Source organism: Meles meles, chromosome 3 (assembly GCF_922984935.1).
Source record: "Meles meles chromosome 3, mMelMel3.1 paternal haplotype, whole genome shotgun sequence".
In the NCBI taxonomy this organism is placed as follows: Eukaryota; Metazoa; Chordata; class Mammalia; order Carnivora; family Mustelidae; genus Meles; species Meles meles.
This window is the reverse complement of record NC_060068.1, coordinates 116,247,992-116,274,753: the sequence shown is the minus strand read 5'-3', so window position 1 is coordinate 116,274,753 and position 26,762 is coordinate 116,247,992. Positions and strand designations below refer to the sequence as shown.

Sequence of the window (26,762 nt, the reverse complement as noted above, 5' to 3'; positions counted from 1 at the left end):
AATGTAAGTGTTTTAATAGTGGAAATCACTTGTGGGAAGAAACTAAGAGTTTAGGCCGGCAACTCCTGATAAATATACTAGGAAGTGATATGTACTAATTTTGCCTCAAATGTCAGCTTTGGGCTGCTGTTTGGCTGCCTCTCTGGACACCTATCACTCTTCCCTACTGGTCACACTTTCTTAGATGTTCTATTTTCCGTATCTGAAACACACAGGGGCTTTCTAACAGTTAAGCCTGGAAACTCCACTGCTAAGACTGGCACCTGGTCAGTATGTCCTTCCCAAATGGTTTATAAAAGCACAAATGCTGCAGATTTCCATGTTAGATTTTAACTCTTCATATATATGTTCCAAATTTCTAAGCTACTCAATGCTCCGCCTCCCAAGGTAAAAGCATCATGGAAAGTAGATACCTTAGTACAAAGAACTTTTACTATCCATTCATCTGACTACAAGTAATTGTCTATTTTAAGGGGAAAAAGAGAAACACCAACCTCGCTAGATGTCACTTGCTTAGCATACATAGGAAAGCATGACAAGTTGAGAGAAGTTTTGATTCTCAAAATGTATATATATATATTTTATATATATAAAATATATATATGTATGAGTGGCATTGCGCAAAGTGTCTGGAAATCAGATTATGAGAACCTGGTTGAGCAGTAGGAGAAACAAAGAAGAGCTGAAGACAATTTAGATTTAGGCACCAAGATACCACAAGGAGATAATCAAGAAGAAGTTTCCATTATTGTCCCTGTGTTAAAAAAAAAAAAAAAAATCCTTAATTTTGTTCCTAGGGACGAAAGCATGCAGAACTGAGAGGAGGAAGGCTGGGGACTAGGATCAGGTTAGCTGAGGAAGATGGGTTTGTCAGCACTCCTCAAAATTAATCCTGTTCTCAAGGAAGTATTTAGTTGTTACAGGCTCCCTTCCTTTCATTGATAATGCCTTAAAGATAAGACTGAATACAGAAAACTGCAGCCAAGGGGCGCCTGGGTGGCTCAGTGGGTTAAAGCCTCTGCCTTCGGCTCAGGTCATGATCCCAGGGTTCTGGGATCGAGCCCTGCATTGGGCTGTCTGCTCAGCAGGGAGCCTGCTTCCTCCTCTCTCTCTGCCTGCCTCTCTGCTCACTTGTGATCTCTGTCTGTCAAATAGATAAATAAAATCTTAGAAAAAAAAAAAGAAAACTGCAGCCAAGTTAATACTGTGCTCAAGAGTTGGTAATGTTCAGTACATGCTTTGGGGGGAGATATAAATAAATGATAATATTTGTAAAACAAAAACAAACAAAAAATGTGGAAATATTTGTAGTGTCTTTACTTCTCCTATATGATTGCTTTATCTGTATAATTGGCCCAAAATCACAAGCAAGAGGTCTCAGGATTAATCTAGAGGATTGAGCTGGCCCAATGGGCCAGGATAAGACCACTGATCACTCAGCAGATGCTACTCAACCAATCTGGAAGGGTGGGCTGGCTAACATACAGGCCTGGGAAGAGGTGGAGGTGCAGTCTATTAGGTTCTTTGTTTCCTCATTTGTCACCAAGCAACAGCAAGTGAGGACAAGGCTCCAGGATGCTACCACCACCGTGATCCAAGCTACCTACACACACATCAGTCATAAGATAAATGTAAATAAGTCACCTTTCAGAAATAAGTGGATCAAAAAAGAGAATAAATATCTCTCTGAAAAATCAAAATGACCCTGACTCCACGGTGTAGCTCCGTCCATGCTGAGCAAAGGAGGGGAAACACTGGGCTCTACTTTGGCATGCCAGCCAATAGTCACAATAGGAAGAACCAGAGAAAACTACCCACCAGTGGGAAAGGGGATTAACACACTAAGGTATAGCCACCTCATGGGTTAGAATGGGTTATTCACCTCAAAAATGAATTAGAACAACGTACAACAATACAGATGAATTGTAGCATCATATTAAGTGAAGAGAGTAAGTTCCATAAAGTATTAAGCCATTTATTGTAGCACTCAAAAAACTGAAATAATAGTAATAAAAATAAATAGAGTATCTACAGGTGCAATAAAAGATTTTAAAAGGAAAAGAAAATGGGAATCCTGGCTTCAAAGTGATGGTTATACTGTGGGAGTAGGAGCAGGTAGAGCAGCACCATGGGTACATGTGGTTAATTGTCTTGCCCCCCCCCCCTTTTTGGTGGTTTTATGAGTGTATATTATATTATTGAAGATATCTCACTGCATGAAAGCAGGCTTTGAGTAAAATAATAGTGAAAATATGTCATGAAACAAATACTATGATTAATGTAATTTTGTGTACCTGAGAAAAGGACAATACACACACACAGAAATCTGTGTGTCTGTGTGAACATGTGTGTTTTTGAGAGACAAAGACAGAGAAGTATCTCCAAACTATACAAATGCAAACACCACAGAGTAGAGACAAATGGGTCTGTTTTCTATTTTGAAAGTTCTAACCCATCCAAATGCAATGGAGAAGACCGTGTTTTGATACCTAATTTCACTGGGCCATGCAGCTCATTTGCAGTTGATGACCAGAACTCTACCAGATTTTTATTTAAGATAATTTAAGAACAATATCTCCTTTCCTCACAATATGACTACCACATACATCCTTTTAAATAATACTTGTATTTTAGCCAAAAGCAAATTATAATCAGCTTCACTGTAATTATCGTCTCTAACCTACCTCTCCCATACTATTTTACCTATATTTCTAGTTATCAAACATATCTCAATAGGAGTATTTTCCTAAAAAGCAAAGTCAAATATATTTCATTCAATGCTCCTAAATATTTACTGATTTACTGAAGTAATAGTTGTGGGGTTTTTTAGATTTTATTTATTTATTTATTTGGCAGAGGGAGACTATGCACAAGCAGAGGGAGCGGCAGGCAGAAAAAGAAGCAGGCTCCCTGCTGAGCAGAGAGCCAGATGCAAGACTTGATCCCAGGACCCTGGGATCATGACCTGAGCAGAAGGCAGATGCTTAACTGACTGAGCCACCCAGGTGCCCCTAAAGTAAAGTTTAAGATTAATTGTAATTGTGCTCAAACCCCAGATTTTTATTTCACACCGGATAAGCATTAGATATGCATATGTTGTCTGCATGGCAGCATGGAACATGGACATGCTGAGTGTTCCGGGTATGGAGGTCGCAATGCCCCAGCACTAGGGTCTAAAGGTTGTATGCACTGTTTCCAGGGTCTGCTGTAGGGATTCATTGAGAGCTTACAAAGAAAGAAACAAATAAAGGCGCCTGTTTTTCACATTCCTCTGTTTTTAACTTTTTGAACAAATAATACATTTATACGGTTAAAAGTAAAAAACTTATGCTAGAGCACTCAATGAGAAGTCTCTTTTCCTTTTTTCCCCCAGAAGATTTTCACCTTCAAAATACCGAATGGTGCAAACTTTCTGATATCCTTCCATGGACATTCTACGCATACATACGCAAACACATGTACACACAAATACACTCTTTGTAAATGAAAATGTTTACAACTTGCTTTTGCTATGTAACAGTATGTCTGAATCATATTTTATATCAATATATAAAGTGTTCACAATATCTTTTTAAGGATGAATAGTTACCAACTCTTAATATAACAGGTTTTCTATCACGTGTATTTTACTATATTTTCCTATTACAAAAAGACAGGAGGGATAATCTAAGACCATCATTTCTTGAGTAAGATAGGATAAATATTTCAAATTAAAATTTATGGGTTAAATGTTATATATATTTGTAATTTTTGACAGATAATTTTAAATTGCTCTCTACAGAGGTCATACGATTTTACACTTTTATCAGGAATTTATGAAGGTATCTCTTTCCCAAAACCTTCATTAATACAGTTTTACATTAGAACTTTGGTCCTCTCGAAGTTTAAAGGTAGAAATGCTATCATCCCATAGTGTTATTGGGTACTTTCTTCTTCTAAGTAACGCTAAACATGCTTTAGTGTGTTTAATAGTCACTGGTATTTCCCTTGTCAATGGTCACATTATATCCTTGAATATTTTTATTGGGTATTTTCCTACTCATCTGTAGAACTGATATATTAGAAGAATTGGTCTTTGTCTAAAAAGTTGCAAAATTTTTTTTCAGTTTATTGTTTTTATTCTTGCTTATAGCAGGGTTTTTGTTTGTTTGTTTGTTTTTACTGCCATGGAATTTATATTTTATGTAGCTGAAATTACTGATCGGTATACCTCCATAGCTTTAGGTAGGGTAACATAAAAAATAATCCTTTATCAGATCAAAGACAATATAAAAATTCTCATGATTGTTTTTAACCCCACTGTTTCTTTTGTTTATACTTATATTTTGGTTCATTTAGGATGAATCTTCAGATCTGAAGTCATGGTGAATAGGTTATTTTAGCACAGTGATACAGAGCCAATTTTCATTTTAATGAACAGAAAATATAGCAAAAATCCATTAAGTAAATAACTAATATATCACTCATGAAACACAGTAAAGCATATGTTACAGAGAAAGGTTACGTTTTCAAGAATTAGCGCCTGTAGGCTAGTTAATCTTCCCAAGGCTCCATGGAAACCGGTGACAATTGAGTGCTTAAACTGGTCAATCCTGGTAGAGGGCTGACATGGTGGAGCTGGGCTGGAGCCGTGAACAGTATGTCATGCATCTGCAATCTCAAGGCTCAGACCCCTGAACCCTGATGACACAAAGGGAAGAATTCATGAAGAATGAAGTTTAGACACAGGCCTGCAGTTCACCATTCCTTATTTTTTAGCCTTGATCATACTGGAGGAGAGAGACCATGCTATTTCCGACCACCCAAACTCGAAAGCCAGTGCCCAGATCAGCTCAACTGGATCTAATTCTGCCCTTGCTGGATTGCAGGGCACTGCCACATAATGTAACAATCAAAGAGAGAATCACAACTCTGTTGCTGCTGCTGATTCCATTAGCTTCCCTCCAGAGATGCAATCTATGGGCTGGGGTATGTGCTGCCAGGTCACCCTCCTGTGTTCACTCAGAGGCTCTGGCTGAGTGAGAGCTCAAGAAAATCTAGCAGGGTAGAATCCCGGTTCTGCAGTTTCTAACCTACCTAACTTTGACAAAGTTATTTAGCTTCTCTGTGCCTCAGTTTCCTCATCTGTACAGTGAGTTAATGATAGCAATCAACCTTGCACCACTGTGTGATGATTTAATAAGAACCACCATTTATGGTGGTTTAAGTGTTGTCTATAACATATTAAGTGCTCCATAAATATTAGTTTTTATTAACATACTTTGGTGTGATCTATACTCTGTCAGCAGCAGAAAAATAAGTAAAATACAATGTAAAAAGTGCTGTGATAGAAGAATAACTTATTTGTTATGGGGCAGAAAGTAGGTTTGAGTTTAGCAGACTGGGATCTTTTATTTTTTTTTTATTTTTTTATTTTTTTAAGATTTTATTTATTTATCAGAGAGAGATCACAAGTAGGCAGAGAGGCAGGCAGAGAGAGTGAGAGGGAAGCAGGCTCCCTTCAGAGCAGAGAGCCTGACATGGGACTCGATCCCAGGACCCCGAGATCATGACCTGAGCCGAAGGCAGCGGCTTAAACCACTGAGCCACCCAGGCGCCCCTGGGATCTTTTATTTAAGGGAGAAAGAATCTATTTTTTAATTACAATATTGTAAATTTCTTTTTAAAAGGATTTAAAAATGATACTTCTGTGGTTTCTAAATTGATGACCAAAAAGGTTTTATGTGTTTCCAATATTTACAGTCTCCCTACTTAAGTATCAATTTTAATATGTAGTTTTTCCTTTGGACAACAGTCAATGAGTTTATTTATTATTTATTTTAAAGTTAATACTTTTGGTAATATGAGTAAAAGAAAGCATTTTTTCAGTTTGGGACAGAAGTTTATTTTCCATGGTTTATCAAAGCCGAGTTGGAACAGCAACCAAAGATACTGTGCCAACATGTTTCATGAGTTTCATGAGCATAAATAAATATATTTGTTGTCACAAATCTGAAACAACTAAATGCTGTGGTAATGGAACAAAGCTAAAGACTCTTCAGAATAAATTGCAAATAACTATTTCACCTATAAAGAACCATTGAAGGGAAACTTTCCAATATAATGATGCTATTTTCCTGCCTTCCATTTAAGCCAGGAAAGAAAAACTACCTCAAAGAATGTTAAAGAAGGTATAGTCTGAAAGAAGGAGATCATGCAAGGACATCTGGCACCTACTGTGCTTTCTCCAAGTGGACTTGAAATTCAAAATAATATTTTGTCATAAAAATAAAAAGTGCTGGACAGCCTTCTAATATACAATTTTAGATTATACTGATGTGTGCTACTTTCTTTCCTCATTTACATTAAATGGATATTTGGATGAATAAATCTTTGAATATGGTAACTGAAGAAAACTTCTCTTTGGATGTAAAGAAATAGTTTATGCCCTCAAAGAACCATTTTACCCACTGAACAACAGAATGAGGAAAAGATTTTGGAGCCAGACTGGCCCAGGAGAAATAAGACTTGACTTCAGTAGGCCTGAGAGGCTTAAATGAATCTGAGAGTGAAATGAGTGAAGAGGGAAAATAACTGATTTTCCTTTAGACAGACAGACAGACAGACACACACACACACACACACACACACACACACACACAAATGAGTATTCCTTTATGCTCTGGGCTCAGATTCTTACACAGGAAAATCCAGCCAACCAATGATATAAAACAAAAGACGTCTCAATATAGACACTTTGTAATGTGTTTCAGATATTAACTTAAGAGATGAGTGCGACCCCACCGTTTTTTCTCATTTTATTATAAACTATGTATGTCCAAACTTAAATTTTCAGCAGAACAAGCCTGTCAGGATAAGATTTTCGCTATGAAGATACCGCAATGAACAAGCGGAAGACAGTTATTTCTTTTAAATAGAGAGGGAAGGTCCCTGATCTCAAGTGTTACTTGCAGATGAGCGAAGAGGAGTAATGACACAAAGATCTAAAAATGCCAAACTGCACTATTTACATTCTTTGTCTCTTAATGGTAACCAGAGCAAAATAAGATTATTAAGAAAATGAAAAAAAAATCAGATATAGGAAAAATTCCCTAATATGGGACAATGGCCTCTTTCCAAATAACAATTTAACTTCTGGCCCCACATTTTACCTTCTTTTTGGATGTTCAACCCAAGTCAAGGAAATTAAATTATTATCCACCATACTCCCAATTACTCAACATACATTTTTAGGAGCTTGCGACAGATATAGCAGGAACAGTTCCAGGCTTGGGATATGGCAATAAACACGACACAGTTTTCGCCCTCAAGATCTTACCCAAGTGTTGGGAATGAGATGGTCAACCAACAGATATCCACCAAAAAAAGAGTAATGCAATTTTTTAAAGTTAATAACCTCACTTTGCCACTAATGCTGCCACCATTTCCCCAAATGACTCAGATTCAAAACACTGGTTAGCTATCTTATTTCTGAACAGACCCAGAAACTTAGACTGAAAAAGATTTTAGAAAATTTCATTGCTGTATGAACAGAAATCTAATATGTGTCATAAGAGGAACAGAAAGGGCATCATTCTCACGCAAATCTTCCAGTACTACAATATTTTATGTTCATATTGTAAACTACAAAGAAAACTAAAATGTCTTACCTTTGACAGTTGATCAAAAGTAATTGTTATGGTTACATTTTTATTTAGGGCAAATACCAACTTTAAATTTATGTCAACATTTTTGTATAAACCATACATAAACTGACTATAATTCAAAGCTGTCACTGAGTATAGCAATAGTTTATAGTCTTTCCACATACATTATGCAACCAATTACATTAAATAGTTTTATGTAAGGAAATACCACTTGATCTTTTATATAAAAGAACACTATTACTTAAGAAAAATTGATAATAGTTACTTTTAAGACATATCCAAATAAATATGACTTACACAAAGTAAAGTCTTCATAAAACCGTTAGTTTTCACATTCTAATCACCACTTCATCCAATTCTGCTATTCCCCACCAATCCCAAATATTAAATCACATAATTCTTTCTGGGCAATGGCTAAGTGGATTTGGCAGCCTGGACAGGAAGTAAGGAAGGAGAGGACTGGATTCAGGCTCTGGGTGGTGCCTACATTACATCAACAGCCCCCTTTCCTCAAGAACACAGACAAGTGTAAAGAAAGAGTTGCACTGTCTCTCTCCAAACTCTGCCTTGGCTCTACATGTTGTTTTGATGAAATGGATGTGGAAAAGGCTCATTCTATTTTCAACTAAGAAGAAATACATTGTTTGATGATTAATGGAAACGTCACAACCACTTTCATCAGTCAGTGGCTCTGCCTTCTCACTTAGAATCAAACACTGTCTTTGTTCCTAAGTCTACCAACCTTGGATCTAGTCTGGATAGTATTTCAAAAGTAAAAAGTGAAGCGTAATGACAAAAGGTTGAGCCATATAGAATCAACCCCCAAACAAACCAGGGAGGAAAATGTAAGAAGTAGCAAAGATAAAGCAGCATAGCCCAGACATTTCCACATTGAAAAACATGAATTGCATGTAATTATGGAGATTAATTTAGAGTAGATTAGAAAGGTAGTAAGCCAAATAAAAAATATAAAATGATACATGTTCCCTGGGTTCATGGAATTATAATTTCTGGTGTGGGAACCATACCATGTACGTGTCTCTATCTCCTGTCCAATAAAATAGTTCATATTCCTGTTTGTTTCCTATAATTTAAACTTTGTATTTTTTTACCTTTTCACACTGTAATTTTTCTACAGAGAGGGACAAAACTTTTTATAACCAAGCAACAAAAAATAATCTCTAAGTACTGCCTTTTGGAAAGGAAAGAAGAGAAGACTTAACTATGTACACTAAAAGACGATTTTAGTTACTGAAGGTAAATGGGTCTAAATAAACTTGTGATGATTTCTTCACAGGAAGCAATTATAAAATATATTTGCTACTTTTAGTTTACTTAACTCAGAAAATGTTCCCAGATAAAATCATAACAGGCACATGAAATGAAGTTCAGATTTAATGAATTTCCCATGTAAGTTCAAATTCACGTTTTTCCACATGAGGTAAGCCAGAGTGCCAAAAATAAACTTCTGAAATAATTTTTTTCTAAACTTTGAGTAGATATGAATGCTTACATCACAAAATAATGAAAACAGGTATAGTATTTGTCTTAAGAAAATTACCTTAATTGGAATAAACTGATTTAAGGAATCATTCTAAAGATAAACATTATATTTCAATACTGCTAATAGTATCAACATTACTCTAAGTATCCATGTTAGGAAAGCTAGACACCTTTAGTAGCTTCTTGAACTTGTGACAATGATAAAGCTTTGGGTCACACATAATTATAACAAGTGATTTTATTCTGTATGAAGAATGCTTACGGAGTGCACACTTCAAAATTATATTCAATTCACATTCAGTATCATAATCACATTCCAGAAGATTATTAAGTTTTTCATATCTTTATTTGAGTAAGCTATTTTTTCACAGAATACCTGCGGTGGTAATTTCCCAATTCTTCCTGAGTCAGTTATACTGTTTTTTTAATTTGGCGGGCAGCTGAGAAACAATATTCAATACAAAATTCAAAACACTTATTTAGTAATACAGAACAGTGTCAACTTCCAATGCATCATTTTACACTGGACACTGTACTTCACTCAGAATTTTAATCTTTGATATAATTTTATAAGTGAACTAGAGAACCACATCATTAAGGAAAAATATAAAGGGCTGGCTTACTCCCATTCCCACTGCAACAGAGAATCTGAGATAACAAACCCCTTTTAAAATGTTCATTGGCTCTTTCCAGCTCAAACCCATTAAATACACAAACTGATATAAAACCACTCTAACATCTATCCCTTCATTCTCAGATTAAATTATGATTAAATTCTTCAAATTCTAAAGGAAGTTATGACTTTCTTGGATTCAGAGTCATGACCCTCCAAGTACAGACACTCACCTTCACACTTCTGAGTGGTTTCACTCTGCTTGTGACCAGCAGGGCATTTGCATTCAAAAGAGCCCACTGTATTGATACAGTTTCCTCCCTGGCATATCCCAGGAATCGCCTGGCATTCATCAACGTCTGCAAGAAGAAAGCACTGTGAACAAAGATATCACTAACTTCCAAAATATCTACACCTATTTCTTTAATGTAATGTATAGAAAAGGATCAGTTGTCCTCAAGAGCACAGTGTAAGGGGAATTGGGGACCACTTTGTATACATCTATTTTAATTCATATAAATCATGCGTTATAGATCTCATTTCATTCTTGTTATTTTCTCTTGGAATTTTATTTTTTATTAAGAAAATCCATCCCTATTGTTATGTGGACAACCAATCTCTTGCTTTGATTTGCTGCAAAACACTTCTGGATGTGTTCACTCTCCTGGTAATGGGTACTCAGTCTACCTCCATCTTCTCCCCACAAACTTCTCACCACCACAAGGCATGATACAGTGGAAGTCTCTACCATGTCTCTCTCTCTTTTTAAAGATTTTATTTATTTCTTTGACAGAGAGAGATCACAAGTAGGCTGAGAGCAGGCAGAGAGAGAGGGGGAAACAGGCTTCCTGCTGAGCAGAGAGCCCGATGCAGGGCTCAATCCAAGGACTCTGAGAGCATGACCAGAACTAAAGGCAGAGGCTTAACCCACTGAGCCACCCAAGCGCCCCTCTACCATGCCTCTTTATGTAGTTGAGTAACTATGGACTATGAAAACTCAGACTTTGCATCCCTTTGCTCTAAACCCAGAACAGAATTACTAAATCACAGAATGTGTATATGAATGTCTATGTGTGTGTATATATATATATATATATATATATGTGTGTATATATATATTCATTCAATATGAATAAACAGTGCCCAAGAGTCAAAATGTCTTCATCCCACTAGCAATCCATATACCTACAAGTAGTTCACAAACCTGTATTATCCATGAGGATTCTTGTGGGGTTTTTTCTCCTGCTAACACATGACATAAATATGCAAGATCCTAATTTTCTTTGGTCTAATAATTGTAAAGGGATATTAATTCTAGTTTTCACTTCTTTAATTACTAACCACCATGTGTGTTAGCTTTTAAATTCCTTTATCTGAAAGTTGTCTGTATCCCTTAAGCAGTGTTATCCTGAATTTGTCATATTCTTTTTTCTTCCAAGTTTTTATTTAAATTCCATTTAACATACTGTATGTAAACATACATATGTATGTTTTTTCTTCCAAGTTTTTATTTAAATTTCATTTAACATACTGTATGTAAACATACATATGTATGTATGTATATACATACATATGTATATAAACATAACATAACTGTATGTAAACACACAGTTTAGTTTCAGATGAAGAATTAAGTAATCCAACACTTATGTACATCACCTGGTGCTCATCACAAGTAGACTCCTTAATCCCCTTCCCCCATTTCACCCATCTCCCCACCCACCTCCCATCCAGTAACCACCAATTTGTTCTCTAGAGTTAAGAGTCTGTTTCTTCATCTGTTTTTTCATTTCCTTTATTCATTTGTTTTAGTTCTTAAGTTCCACATATGAGTGATATAGAATTCGACTTTCTCTGAATGACTTATTCTGCTTAGCTTAATATTCTCTAGCTCCATCTACATCATTGTAAATGGCAATATTTTGTTCTTTTTGATGGCTGAGTAATATTCCATGACACACACACGCACACGCACACACCACTTCTTCTTTATCCATTCATCAATCAGTGGATATCTAGGCTCTTTCCACAATTTAGCTATTGGTGATAATGCTGCTATAAACATTGGGGTACATGTATGATTTGAATTAGTAGTGTCATACCCTTTTTCTAAATTGCAAACCTTAAAGCACAGGCAGGGGGAGCAGCAGCAGGAAAGGGAGAAGGAGGACCCCTGCTGAGCAGGGCGCCTGATGTGGGGCTTGATCCCAGGACCCTGGAATCATGACTGGAGCTGAAGGCAATCGTTTAACCAACTGAGCCACCCAGGTGCCCCCACAATTGATTTTTTTAAAAGATGCAATTGTATATTGCTTAAAAGATACCCACTTTGACAGACAGCTCAAAAAGAAAAAGATGAAAAGATGTATCATGTGCTTAAGATGGGATCGGGAGGGAGATAAACCATAAGAGACTCTTAATCTTACAAAATAAACTGAGGGTTGCCAGGGGAGGGAGTGTGTGGAGAGGGTGGTTATGGACATTGGGGAACGTATGTGATATGGTGAGTGCTGTGAAGTGTGTAAGCCTGATGATTCACAAACCTGTACCCCTGGGACAAATACTACATTATATGTTAATAAAAATAATTAATAATAAAAAAAGATGTATCATGTGCTTAAATCAACAGAAAGCTGAAGTGGCTAAGTTAATATTATACAAAGTAGTCATCAGAACAAGAATCATTACCAGGGATATAGATGGATATTTCATAATATTTCATAATGACAAAGGGGTCGATTCATTAAGAGGACATAATAATGTACAATGTGTATATGCTGATTTTAAAATGTTAAGCACCCAGAACAAAAAGTGACAGAACTGAGAAAAGAGACAAATCTACAATTATAGTTGGACATTTCCATATTCCTTAGTAACTGACAGACCAATTAGACTGAAAATCAGCAAGGATACATTAGACTTAAACTATACTTTCAACTAGCTTATCCTAGTTGACATTTATAGACCACCCCATGCAACTTTAGCAGGATATATGCTATTTTCAAGAGCAAATAGGATATTTTACCAAGACAGACTATATTCTGAGGCCATAAAAAAGGCTCATTAAACATAAAAAAATTAAAAATCATACATAGTGTGTTCTCTAAACACAACAGAGTTAAACTAGAAGTGAATAATAAACACCTGGAATATCCTCCAACATTTGGAATTTAAACAATATACTCTGAAATAATCCATGGTTCAAAGAAGAAATCACATGAAAAATGAGAACAGAACATATCAAGATTGGTAGGACCCAGCTAGAGTGGTGCTTAGAGATAAATATGTAACATTAAAGTGCTTATTTTACAAAAAGAAGTAAAAAAAAAGTCTAAAAAAGTCTAAAATTGCTTATCTAAGTTGTTATGCAAAGAAATTTTTTTTTCCATTTTATTTATTTTTTCAGCGTAACAGTATTCATTCTTTTTGCACAACACCCAGTGCTCCATGCAAAACGTGCCCTCCCCATTACCCACCACCTGTTCCCCCAACCTCCCACCCCTGACCCTTCAAAACAACCTGAGGGTTTTGAAGGGTCAGGGGTGGGAGGTTGGGGCAACCTGAGGGTTATGCAAAGAAATTTTAAGAAGCGCATATTAAACCTAAAGTAGACAGAAGAAAATAATAATAATAATAATAATAAAATAGAACAACTGTCAAACAGATGATCAATCACTACAAAACCTGGCTCTCTGAAAATGCAAGTAAAACTGATTAGATCTGTTAAGACTAATAAAGAAAAAGGAGAGAAGAAATGAATGATGAATAGTAAGGAATAAAAGTGGACACAGCAATACAAATTCCACAGAGATTAAAAGGATCAAAGGAAATAATATGAACAACTTTATGGCACTAAATTCAACGATTTAGATAACTCAAGAACAGATCATCTGAACAGACCTACATCTGTTAAAGTTAATTCACACTTGAAAATATTTGCACAAAGAAAACTTTAGGTCTAGGTGGCTTTACTGCTAAATCCTTTCAAATACTTAAGAGAAGTAAGTAGTTAGTAAGATATACAAAATTATTTTTTAAAAAAAGATTTCATTTATTTACTTGACACAGAGAGAGAGAGTGCACAAGTAGGAGGAGTGGCAGGCAGAGGGAGAGGGAGAAGCCAGCACCCTCGCTGAGCAGAGAGCCTGACATGGCGCTTGATCCCACTAGGCTGAGATCATGACCTGAACCTAAGGCAGACACTTAACTGCCTCAGCCACCCAGGCATCCCTGAACAAAAATTCTTGTGGAAAAAGACAACAGGGGACACTAGTCTACCAATTTTATTTGGTTAGCATTACCCTGACCCGAAAGCTAGACAAATATAAGAAAAAAAAACAAAAAACACAATAATATATTTTTGGAATAGACACACAAAAATTTTTTGCAAGGCAACTTCAGCAATGCATAAAAAAACTAATACATCATGACCAAGTGAGGTTAATCCCAGGAATTTAAGGTTGCTTCAATATTCAAACATCAATCAGTATAAAGTGTTATATTAACATGCTGACCAAGAAAGAGAAAACACATGACCATATTATAATGTGAAAAAAGCAAGCGACAAAATTCAACACTCAGTCTGATTTTAAAAATCACATTGGGGAGGGGAAGCGAACCATAAGAGACTATGGACTCTGAAAAACAACCTGAGGGTTTTGAAGGGTCAGGGGTGGGAGGTTGGGGCAACCTGAGGGTTTTGAAGGGTCAGGGGTGGGAGGTTGGGGGAACAGGTGGTGGGTAATGGGGAGGGCACGTTTTGCATGGAGCACTGGGTGTTGTGCAAAAAGAATGAATACTGTTACGCTGAAAAAATAAATAAAATGAGAAAAAAAAAAAATCTCAATAAAGCAGGAATATAAGGAACTTCCCTGACTTGACAAAAAGCCTGTACAAAAAAACATATATTGGGACACTTGGGTGGCTTGGTAAGTTAAGTGTGTGCCTCTGGCTCAGATGGTGATCCCAAGGTCCTGGGATCAAGCCCCACAATGTGTTGCTGTTCAGTGGGAAGTCTGCTTCTTCCTCTTCCTCTGCCCCTTTCCCTGCTTGTGCGCTCTCTGTCTCACTCTCTCTCTCACATAAATAAGTAAAATCTTTAAAAACAAACAAAATATAGCTAACAAACTAGAATACTTTGAATTTAGGGTTTTTGAACCCATCATTTTATACCCATTTATATTCTCCTTAATTTCCCTTTGTAAAAGGTCATACTCTGTAATTCAGTTTAGTGGTATGAGAAACATGGTACATGAAAGCATAAGCTTATGTAAATTTATGTTATCTATTAAAATTGACAGGATAACATACTTACTATCTTTAATTACAAAATACTATAAGCTCATTGTAATAACCTTCAAGATACAGAAAAAGAGAAAGTTAAACAGTTACCATTGATGTAAATTCTGTATCTGTTCTTTGCCACTTATACTCACAAACACATTCAGAACATCAGCCTGTTTTTGTAACAAGAATAAGATCACAGTCCGTGCTGTTTTGCATCTTGCTTCTTTTTTCATTAAAATTATTTTGTGGATATATCTCTAAGTCAGTATATATTGATTTACCCCATTATTTGTTGATAAGTCCACAAGTTTGCTGTATCTTAGAGTACATAAATTAGAGAATTTAAGCCTACAAAAAAGCTTGGCATCTTTATTATTTCTGCCTCACTTTATCTATCTATAAGAAATTGCAATAGCCCAAAATATTTTATACAGAAATTAAAGTAGATTTCATTGTCTTATTAAAGGGTATCTGATCTAAACAAAAACCAGCTAGAATGAAATATGTAACAAGAAATTTATATACCGAACTGCTTAATTGAGAACATTTCAAACTGCATTATATTTTAAAATGTACTACATTTCCACCCTCATTACAGTGTGGTATAAAACATCCCTAGCAACCTCTTTTCCTGGCAGATAAATCAGAGAAAGAATATCATGATATAAGCTGAAAAAGGAGGCCAAGCTTATAAATCCCTTAATACTATTCATAAAATCTTTGACTACATAGTTAGTAGATTCAGTAATTTTTCAAAGGAAAAAGCAAACCGACTTTATGGGGCTTATTTTGTAATTGCCTAAAAAGTATTTTCCTAGAAGGAAAAATAAAACCTTTATTTTTGAAGTATCCTAGACTACACAGCCATACAGAATTAATTTCTTTTAGGTAGATCAAGTTAATTATTTAAAGAAAAAAGAAAAATTTTACAGAAATCTTGTAGAAATAATCAACTTGAACCTAAAAACATACATAAGTGCTCTCTATACAAACAAAAAAAGCAAGCCTCAGACCTTCAAACTATGCAAGACTTTCTTGCTAGCATAAGCAATAACTAATGTCTGAAGAGTTTTCCACTGTCCTGGTCATACAGATGTGTTTCTGTTCATTCCTTCATTTCAAGCACAAACTATTTCTTTAAATGTTGAAAAACTTCAAATCACATATAAGGATTTTGAGAATAAGGCTAAATCTTTCTTTTTTCCCCTCAAATATTTGTTTAAATTCCAATTAGTTAACAAACAGTGTAATTAGCTTCAGGTTTAGAATTCAGATAAATCATTTGAAACTTAAACGTTATACAATCCCTTCAGTTTATGTCTATTAAGGTTATAAGTAATGTAACAAAGTAATGGTACTTGTAGTTTATGAACTCGTTATTCTCCAACTTCTTTAAATAAACTTGGCCTAAAAGATTAAGCTGATTATGTAAGTTAGCATATTATTTTTCGTTCACATTAAAATTTGGAAAAATACATGCAGTGCTACAGGCATATAAAGACAGTTCATTTAATTTATATCTAAAGGAACTAAGGACTGATTTCTATTACTATACATTTAACAGCACATTTTTTTTAACTTTGCCTGTCATCAAATTAGATCCATTTTTAATATTTAAGTTCTCATTCCTATACTCCACAGATGTTCACAAATTGTTTGTATTTCTATGAAAATTAATGTCAGCCACTACGAATAGCAACTGAAGAACCCGTCTGTCTCCACCTGGAATCTGAGAAGTATGGGGTATTTTGGCAACTATTCAACATGGTTTCATTCAGCCAGAATACCTATTCATGCATTCACAAAATTCAAATGCTAAATAAGTGCTCAACTCAACAAGCAAGTATTAGTAAGTTACTACCTGTAGAACTCTGTGCTTGGAATAATAAGAACAGAGCATGCTTCTCTGTCTCAGTCTTCCTCACTTCATAGGAGATAAATTCACCATCTCCCTTTTACTTGTCTGGCTTCGTTCCATCAGTAACAAGTGCTCCTTCCTTGAATATGCCTCAAATCTTCCCTCTGCCCTTATTCTGGCCTCACCCTCCATCATATGTCACCTGTACTACTAAAGAAACCTTCTAAGTGGAGTCCTTGCTTCCAGTCTGGTCCCCCTATAACTGACATTCTACAGAGCAACCAAAATAATTTCATTTAAAAAATATGTCAAATCAAGCAGAGGTCATGACCTCCAGAGTCTGCAAACACTGCCACACTGTTTTCCAGTCTATATGAGTTGTTCTAGAGAAGTCTCAGACTCGGTGGTACTGACTTTAAAAAAAAAAAATCCTTGCATATTCTGTTTTATTTCGCCCATGGGATTCCATTTATCCTCTATTCTTATTGAAGTCTTGTGCCTCTCCATCTGCAGCCTGATGCCTTTATCCATTTTAGAAAATCCTTCTATTTTTATCTCTAAGACTCTTCTTTAGTTCCTTTCCACAGCTTCGTTTAGTCTGATTTCACTGTGTATCAGATTTTTTTATAATCATTGTCTAACTACTGTTCTCTGACAGTATGATTTGTGATTTCCTCATCCTAACTTTTGTCACTGATATTTTTTCAGTTTTATGTATGGTTGTATGTGTATATGTATCGTTTGCTTTTATTAGGTAACGTCTCAAATCCTTCTGCAGTTTCTGAGTACTACCAACCCACTTTTTATCTCTGGTTGTTTTTACTAAATTCTTATAACTCTAAATTGAGCACATTTTTAAAGCAAGACCATACTGCTTTTCCTTTCCTGACGCTAAGGAAGAAGTGTATAAATCTTGTGTTCATTTGGGTAATTCTTCCTTGAAGCATGTTCACTTGCCTCTTCCAAATGTTTTTCTCTTTGTTTCAGTTGTGACATGTAGACCTTTTTCCTTTATTACTCATCTTTAAATGGGGCCATTTCCTGCTGAAGCAAAAGTGGGGAGAGCTCAGGAAGAAACAAGTTGGTTTGCAAGAAATTTCTATACAAAGTATTTGCTGGTACCTGCTCACCAAACTCTCTACCACTTTTTCAGGTAGGGGTGGGTCCCTCTACTCTGCTCTTTCAGATACACACTCTCGGAGATGCTCGCCAGTGGTTTCAGCTTCCGCTGAGATTCTGCAGTAGACCTCTCTCCCTCAGGGCCATTCTCTGCCTTTCCAAAAGGACATCCACAGCCTCGGAGGAGCCTTTCAGAATGCTGATACTCGGAGTGAATACTCAGAAGACTCTCCCTGTCCCAACGACTTCCCAACAGTTCCAAGTGTTCGTCACTGCTTTCAACTGGGGGGAGCAGAATTTTATTTTAGAAGATCTTGTTTTCTAATCTTTATTGTTGGTTTTTCTTTAGTTAGAAGAAGGAGAATATTCTATCTTTATATAAGAGTTGTGATAAAAAAAAAAGAGTTGTGATGAGCACTAGGAACCATGTGGAAGTATTGAATCATACTTTAATATTACACTGGATGATAACTTGAATTCAAGTAAAAACTTAAAAAAAAAAAGAAATGTATGGGAATGGGCTTGTTATTAACTCAATGAACTACACTATGAATAATTTTTCTTTTTTTTCTATTTTTAAATATTTTATTTGTCAGAGAAACAGATAGAGAGCATGAGTGCGCAAGCAGGGGAAGCGGCGGAGGGAGAAGCAGACTCCCCACTGAGCAGGGAGCCTGAAACTGGGCTTGATCCCGACGCTGGGATCCTGACCTAAGCTGAAGGCAGCTGCTTAACCGACTGAGCCCCCCCCCCCCACCAGGCACGCCTATAATTTGTCTTTCATATAACATCATCTGTCATTAAGATATAAATATTTGTAAACATGTGCAGAAGCATATGGGAAGAGCTATACTACTTATCTCACTGAAACTACATTGTGTATAAACTGTTGCTCAAATCACATCTTCTTTTACTAAGATGTCTGTTTGTAAAGTTAAGTGCAGCAGTATATAGGAATAGCCCTGTGCTTACCTCATTGAAGTTTCACTGTGTATAACGTGTCTTCCAAGTAACATCTTCTTCATTAAGATATAATACACAATACACACATATACCACCACACATTATTTAAAAAAAAAAAAAGAGTTTCTACAATTAATTAAGTTTTAAGTAAATTTTCTGGACTGTATAGGAATGGCTTGTTTTCACACAGTATGAATGGAATTTAAACTTTATAATGATCCAGTTAACTAGATCAATGTAGACAGTGCAGACAAATGTGTCTTTAATAATTTACACTAATCAAATGAACCAAATCTCCTTTCCATTTTGGGCTATACAGAAGGTCTAGGAATAACTTTCTATTGAGGGCATCTTCCTTCTAACCTACGACTGAAGAACAACCCATGCCTGCCTGGGTTCAGGGAAGGTTCGAACTTCTCTACATTTTTCATGCACAACCTGAGTAAATGAATTAGATATTGCTGAACACTGTAATCATTTGAAAAGAACACACAGCAGCATTGGTTTGGCAGGGACTGATTTAGGATCTGTACTTCCTGTTTCTTTACTTCTTTACTTTCTTTACTTCTCTCCTGGTCCTGTGTCCTGCTAGGTCCTGACTCTGCCATGTAGGTCTGATTTTTGGGCTTTTCAAGTTGCATGAACTAGAACAGAGGCTCAGCATCAGTCCATTACTATTGTCTAGGATGAAGAGAAAGATGCAATGTAATGAGCAAATTTCATCTGCCATCTTTTCAATATGAGAAATGGCTGGGATAGTTTAAAAGACTAATTCCTAAAAATCAAATAACAAATTAGTAACTTCAAATTTTAATATATTTTTAAAAATTTGAGATGACCCTATTTGTTTGAAAAATCTAAAAGACTCAAAGTCAAGACTTAATATTAAATAAAATATCCTTTCAATTAGAGGAGATTCATGAAGATTATACAGATTAAAAGAGGATAAGAAACTATAAGAAAATAATACAAGAGATGCATATGACAGTCTGTGACATAAAGTTTGTATATATTATACGAAAAGGAGTTAACACTGCTTTTTAAACCTTTAATTCACTTGTGTTATGACAGATTAAAATTTATGGCCTATATTAATTAACTTCGGATATTAATAAAATGAAGAGGAAAGAACTAAATGTGAGTTAGTCTTGGGCAAAAGAGAACAGAAATGGCTCGCAGCACCCAAGGAGCCATGGGTCATTAAGACCAAGCAGCCAGCACCACAGGAATGTGCACCTCTCTGACAATGTTCACTTTGGTCCATAAAGACATCATGGCAACAGTTACATACAGAATATGTACTGGTCTCTTTTCACAGCTTAATTTGTTTTAAGTATCATCTTAAGTTTCATTTAACTATCAACTTAAGTATCATCATAAAAGTAGATTCATGATCTAATGGATCCCACAGTCTAGCTGGAGGAAAGTAAAAGCAATAAAGACAATATAGAATCAAGTATATCAGAAAGTGATACATGCTATCGAATAACCAAGAAGTATTACCCTAGTAAATCTACTTAGTAATAATTTAGTGGATCTATATAGTATTTTCTCTTTAATAGGAGTCTATATAAACTTTATGGAAATCTGTATATGGACAGTCATTCTGTTTATTACAAGATCATATTTCACGTCCTCTGAAGCCAGAAATAACGTAATTCACTAACTGCAGCAACTACAGAATAACATTATGTTTAGAACTTCAGAAATGTCCTTTCTTGGCTAATAGGAACCACATTTTAGAACCAATATTAAGCTATCTGCTGTCATCTTCTATGCATCTGTAATTTATTTTTAACTCAACAAAAATTTTCAATTATATGACAAAAAAGATCACTATATTTTAAAAAGTATGACATGTATGTATCATGTTTTATGTTATTTTTTTCATGCCATGTATCTTCTAAATCAACTTGGCAGAGTATTTGGGCAACAGTCTAGGAATTTAAAAGGAAAATGAAATCACATTAAGATGCAGTCTTAAAATAGCCTGAACTGAGGATTAGTATTTAATTGAGAGGCTTCTGACTTTGCCATGATTTTGAAATAAAGCAGAACTTTTTAAACTTGCTTTTCCAGATATTTTAACCATGTGGCAAGTTTCATTTTGCTCCTGTTGCTGTATTTATCCATTATATTTTTAGGCTAATGGAACTGAAAACTTATCTTCGCTGCATAAACAAAATCAAATAAATAAGCCTTCAGACATTACTAAATCCTGAAGGGTATTTGAGAAATTTGAGATCAGATTCTACATTTAATAAGTGTGTCTAGAAAAACTAGGCCTCTCTGACAAAATATAGAGGTAAAGAATAAAAAGCCTAAGTGCAGATGTAGAAGATGAGGATAGTCAGTAATCTGAATGTTCTGGCTGAAGGTAACAGCTTTTCTCAAGTGCACTATTTTTACAAAATGTTGGTTTTTGGAAGTATGTTAATCTTAATCCCATTTATTAATTCAAAAGATAGTTACTGAGTATCTACCACATGTTAGGCACTCTTCCAGATGCCTCACAGACATTAATGAATAAAAGAGACTTATGACCTAATGAATCTTACACTTTTGCTGGAGGGAAAGTAAAAGCAATAAAGACAACAAATGAGCAAGTATATTGGGAAGGGATACGTGCTGTAGAATACAAAGGAAGTATTACCTTAGTAAATCCAGTCAGCATTCCTCTAGATCTATACAGTACTTTCTCTTTAATAGGAATCTATATAAATTTTATAAATTTCACTATTTATTCTATATTTAATCTAGGAAATCTATAAAGTATGGTGAATATTATGTAGTGTATGGTATATCTTCTTTTAAAAATTACTTTATCAGAAATTCTATAAAATCAGACTGCTAGCTGTATCAAAGAGAGAATTTTACTACCCATAGAAAACAATAGATTATTATTATATTATTTTTAAAGATTTTATTTATTTACTTGAGAGAGAGAGCACAAAAATGGGGTGAGGGGCAAAGGGAGAAGCAGAGGCCCCACAGAGCAAGGAGTCCAATGTGGGGCTTAATCCCAGACTCCCAGAGCATGACCTGAGTAGAAGGCAGATGTTTAACCAACTGAGCCACCCAGGTACCCCAAAAACAGCAGACTGAAAATGACATTTACATGGTCTCCATATTAGGTCTGACCAGTGACGCATAATAAGCTAAGAGAGAAGACACGAAACCACTCTAAGTCCACAGCTGACATGTAGGTTCATCCCTGGGTATCCCTATAGTTCTTATTGGAAAAGTTCTGAAAAAGACCAGTTTTTAACATTAACTTTTACAAAATTACAAAACTAACCAAAATCTATAGAGGCCACTGTCAGAGATATGTTCACCAAATTATGCAGAGCACCTAAATGATCATTGTTCATTGAACTGAAGCTACATGCAGGCTTCCCAAACTCGAACTTTCATTTGGGTTTTAGGATAATGGACTGGCTTTCTGCAATATGCCATTTATAGGGGTTGGGTAGATGACATCTGTGCCTGTCATACTGGTCACTAACATCAATTTAACTCTGTATATGATTTCATGATAACAAATTAACCCAAATTAACCCTACTCTTCATGTCTCAAATATGAATAGTATTTCTCTGAATAATACAAGTCATTTTCTGGGGTGCCTGGGTGGCTCAGTGGGTTAAGCCTCTGCCTTCGGCTCAGGTCATGATCTCAGGGTCCTGGGATCGAGCCCTGCACCGGGCTCTCTGCTCAGAGGGGAGCCTGCTTCCCTCTCTCTCTCTGCCTGCCTCTCTGCCTACTTGTGATCTCTCTCTGTCAAATTAATAAATAAAATCTTTAAAAAAAACCAAACAAGTCATTTTCCATTTTCCTGTGATTCTACTGCCATGAGAGAATTCATGACAGAGCTATTTCAAACTCTAAAAATGGATTTAATACACATGATATGTACAGCATGATATGATATCAGAGAAGTGGCCAAAAAAGGGTAATAATTGTGGTGGCTGAAAATTAATTAAAATGCTAATCCAGTAAAAGTTCAACCATTTTTTGGGACTACTTGGGTTGGTGTCTTCTACTGTAACATCCTCAGGCCCAAATCTAGCCCTGATACATAAAATATACGTCAGGATGTGGTTGCAAAGATTGCTTGGAGACCAGTCTGTAACCAACTGGATACAAACTCTTCAATAACTGCACCCAAAGACAGAGTTTACACTTTGCCTCTACAGACACGATTAATAACAATGGCAGGCAGTTCTTTTCTCCCTGTTTCCTGAGCCTGTATCTTGAATAAGAAGACAAGAAAGAGAAAAACATTTTCCTGGGTATTCTCATGTGTATAGTTTGAGGGGCTGTGGTAAGGAGAGTATAGTGCCTCCTGGATGAAGATCTGGGAGTGGTTTGTCCTCTGATTATATGAGCTATTTTAATCATTTTTTAAAATTTCCCCAGTTTTCAATAGTATCTCCTCTCTTCTCCATTTATGTCAAGACCTGAAAAATGATTATTCATAAAGTGGCTAGTATCCAGGTCATCTCTAGTCAGGCTCGAAAATGAGGCCCCTCAAACTTGGCAAGAGTTTGAACAGTAAGATGTATTAGAGGCAAATCCCCTGAGTGCAGTGAAAGGAGACCCACACATGGTTGGTCTGCGCGCACCGTGGATGGCGAACTCACCTTGGCAGGCTCCAGTGCGGATGTTGGGGATAAAGCCCCGTCGGCAGGGCTGAGGCTGGGCAGGACACATCTCACAGGGGTGGCCCCAGGCCCGTCCAATGGTGGCACAGCACAGAGTCTTAGTGCAGACAATGCCTGTCAGCTGCCCTTGGCACATCTGGTTGTTGACCTGAGTGAAACAAGGGCCTGTCCTGTAATCTGGAATGTGAAAGAAGACGGAAAGACAGGTTTTACGACCATGTACCCATCTTACACCAGTAGCTCCAAATACATAAAACAGAGGCGATTTCTTCTGACTCAAGTGTCTAAAGACAAAAGGCTGGAAAGTTTCATTTTGAAAATTCCTAATTTTTCAATCATGAGGATTGCATTAGGAGACTTCAATGCACTTTACTACAGACATTGTAAATGGGTGGCTCAAGGGCTGTGTCTGGGACACAGATGTGTTTTCTTGGCCTGAATCACATTCTGAAAGAATTTAAATTAGTAGCCAACATTTTTAAACTGGGAAATTTCACATGAAATTTCTATTTCTGGCTTTTCTTGAAAAGTTGGAAGATCTAGCCATGCTAGGCCTGCCATTCTAACAGTTTTGGGGAGAGAAGTGTATCCTCCTCTCTGACACCAAGCCCCAGCCAATGCACATCCAGCAGTCTCCTCTCACTGACATCTGTCACCTGAACACTGCTGGCATCTGCTCGCAGGACTCCCTCTTTACCTAGCCAAGATTTTCTTTCCTAACTGCATGGACATGAGATTGGAAAATCAGAAGAGAACCAATAATGGTATACCCTTCCATATCACAAACACATCTGAGCAGTCTAGTATATCTGTAAACATTAAGTCCTAACAATATGATTTTTGTGCCCATGTCAGTCTGTTTAGTTTGGCATGTAGTTCAGCTAGGAAGACTGTGGCAATTAAGCCCACTCTCATGGATTCTTTCTAGGTAAGTTATTATTATATAATCTCTGTACTATAAAAGACTTTACAATTGTCCAACTGATGAAAACATCATCAAATGCTAAATAGGCAGACTTCTATGGATATTAAGGATGATCTATTGGGACTGTTGCATCTCAAATGTGATCCACAGACCAGCAATATATGCCTCACTGGGGAGGTGGTTAGACAGGCAGACTCGGGCCCCACCTAGACTAACTGAACTAGAACTCCACTTCAACACAATATTCAGAAGATCCATACACACATTCAAAACTAAGAAGGACTGAGCTAGATTCCAGGCAACTTGAAAGCTAGGCATTCTGACTCTGGCCCTCTTTCTCCTATAACTTACTGCAGTGAACCTTTTAGATGATCAGTGTCTACTCTTTTAAGCAAAACTGAATTAACCAAACATTTTTTAATTGAGCGCTGTTGTTGCTGTTTTGAGACATAGGAAATCAGAGAACGGTCAGTTTCATGAAGACTGATTAATAAAGCAACTCACATTTGTTTTAAAATTACAACAGAAATATGTGAAAAGTGTCTCCTCCTCACCCCCCACCCCACCCCCTTCACAGAGACTGTGTGAATACAGTTCATTAACTCTTGGGACTGTAAGATGATAGTCAGGATTTCCTGATAAGCCCTCATGCAAATGACATAATTCCTTTTGAAGAGGAAAGCTAGAACAAGTTTATTTCAGATTTCCAAGAACAAAACAATCTCACATTCAAAGAAAGCAGAGTCAATAATGTTGGTAAGATTTTTATGAAAAATGGACTGGGAAAAAAGCAAACTTGGATAGGATTTAACATTCAAAATGCTAAGCTAGAAGAACTTTGATATCATCTAAATGCTATCATGTAACAAAAACAAAATTTAAAACCACATGAAACTTCTATTTTTTTTTTAAACAAAGAATAAGCCTGTCTCACATGGAGCAAAAAAATATTTTCAAAGTTTAACATACAGAAAAAAATTTAAAAACCCTAAAATAGGTAACATTTTTAGCAAGCTGGTTTAACACTCTGTCACTTTGCAGCTGAACTTCAACAAAAATAGCTCATTTTAATCCCTTACATAAGAACAACAGATGTGCTGGCTGCAAATCACGTTTTTGAAAAAGACAATCTTTGCAGTATACGTGTAGATATGTCAACCTTATAAACAAGCATGCTTCCCACAGCACAAATTGCCAGGTTGTAAATTTTTTAAACCTATCTATTGTCTTTCACACAATTATTTTGCTGTTTTAAATAAACATTAGGCTCATAATAAATTAAATCAAGTTCTGAACAAGTGGGAAAAGTCCGTTTTTCACAAAAAATATAAAACACTTATTTTTCTGTAATTCTTGCATACATAGCTATGTTCACATTCTGCACACTTTTAAGATGCCCAGAAAGAAGCCTCCAAATTCTCCCTCAAAATTCCTTCCATCCTTAAGTAAACCGCCTTGTCAGGAAATTTATTCTTTCAGCTAACTACACCACCTTCTTAAAATCATGTCCTCTCAGTCTGCTCTCTTTGGAGAAGGAGAATATCTGGAAGAGAATAGCTGTTTGTCCTCTAAAGTGACCTTTCACATTAAAGACTCTAATTAAGCCAACCCCAGACTTCCCTTCCTGGGAAAAGAGTTTACCAGTTCTTATTTCTTTTGTCTACACAGTATCTGTCTCCTCACAAACTGTGCTGAATCAATTTTTTTTTTTTTTAATCAGTCTCCTTGGCTTTCTGGTAGGCAACTGATTAGTCTAAAATGCAAAATTACAGCATTACCTATTTATTCAAGAATTACTATCTTGCAAAATATGAACAAGTGGGTGAGAGGGGATGTAAATATCTTGATCAGATTAAAACATCCTATCCCAAACTTGGCTAGCATTTTAATTACGGCCAAAGAGCCCTAAAAGAATTTCATGTTACTGACCATGCATTCTTGTCATCAAGATTTCAGTGTAGGTAAAAATATTATCGTATACCACACCACCCATTTGTAGTCAAGGACATCCTCACAGTGTATTAGCAAAATACAAAAAGAAAGAACTGCTTATCACTTGGGTATGCTGGAGCCAGAATGTTGGAAGCAGATACTTTCCTCACTGCTATATGACCAAAAAACATTAAAAATTAGTCTGTGAAACACAAATAGTTTTATTTTGATTTTCTAATATTGAAGTACAATATA

At 36.1% G+C, this 26,762-nt stretch overlaps 1 protein-coding gene across 1 annotated transcript in view; it reads right to left on the bottom strand.

Moving 5' to 3' along the window:
* Positions 1–26,762, bottom strand: part of FBN2 (fibrillin 2) — a 260,961-nt gene that overhangs the window by 160,531 nt on the left and 73,668 nt on the right. Inside the window, exons 6-7 of the mRNA XM_046000771.1 lie at positions 23,630–23,827; positions 9,996–10,121 (exon numbers count right to left, since the gene is read on the bottom strand). Coding sequence (XP_045856727.1) covers positions 9,996–10,121; positions 23,630–23,827 — 324 coding nt within the window. The remainder of the gene's footprint in view (positions 1–9,995; positions 10,122–23,629; positions 23,828–26,762) is intronic.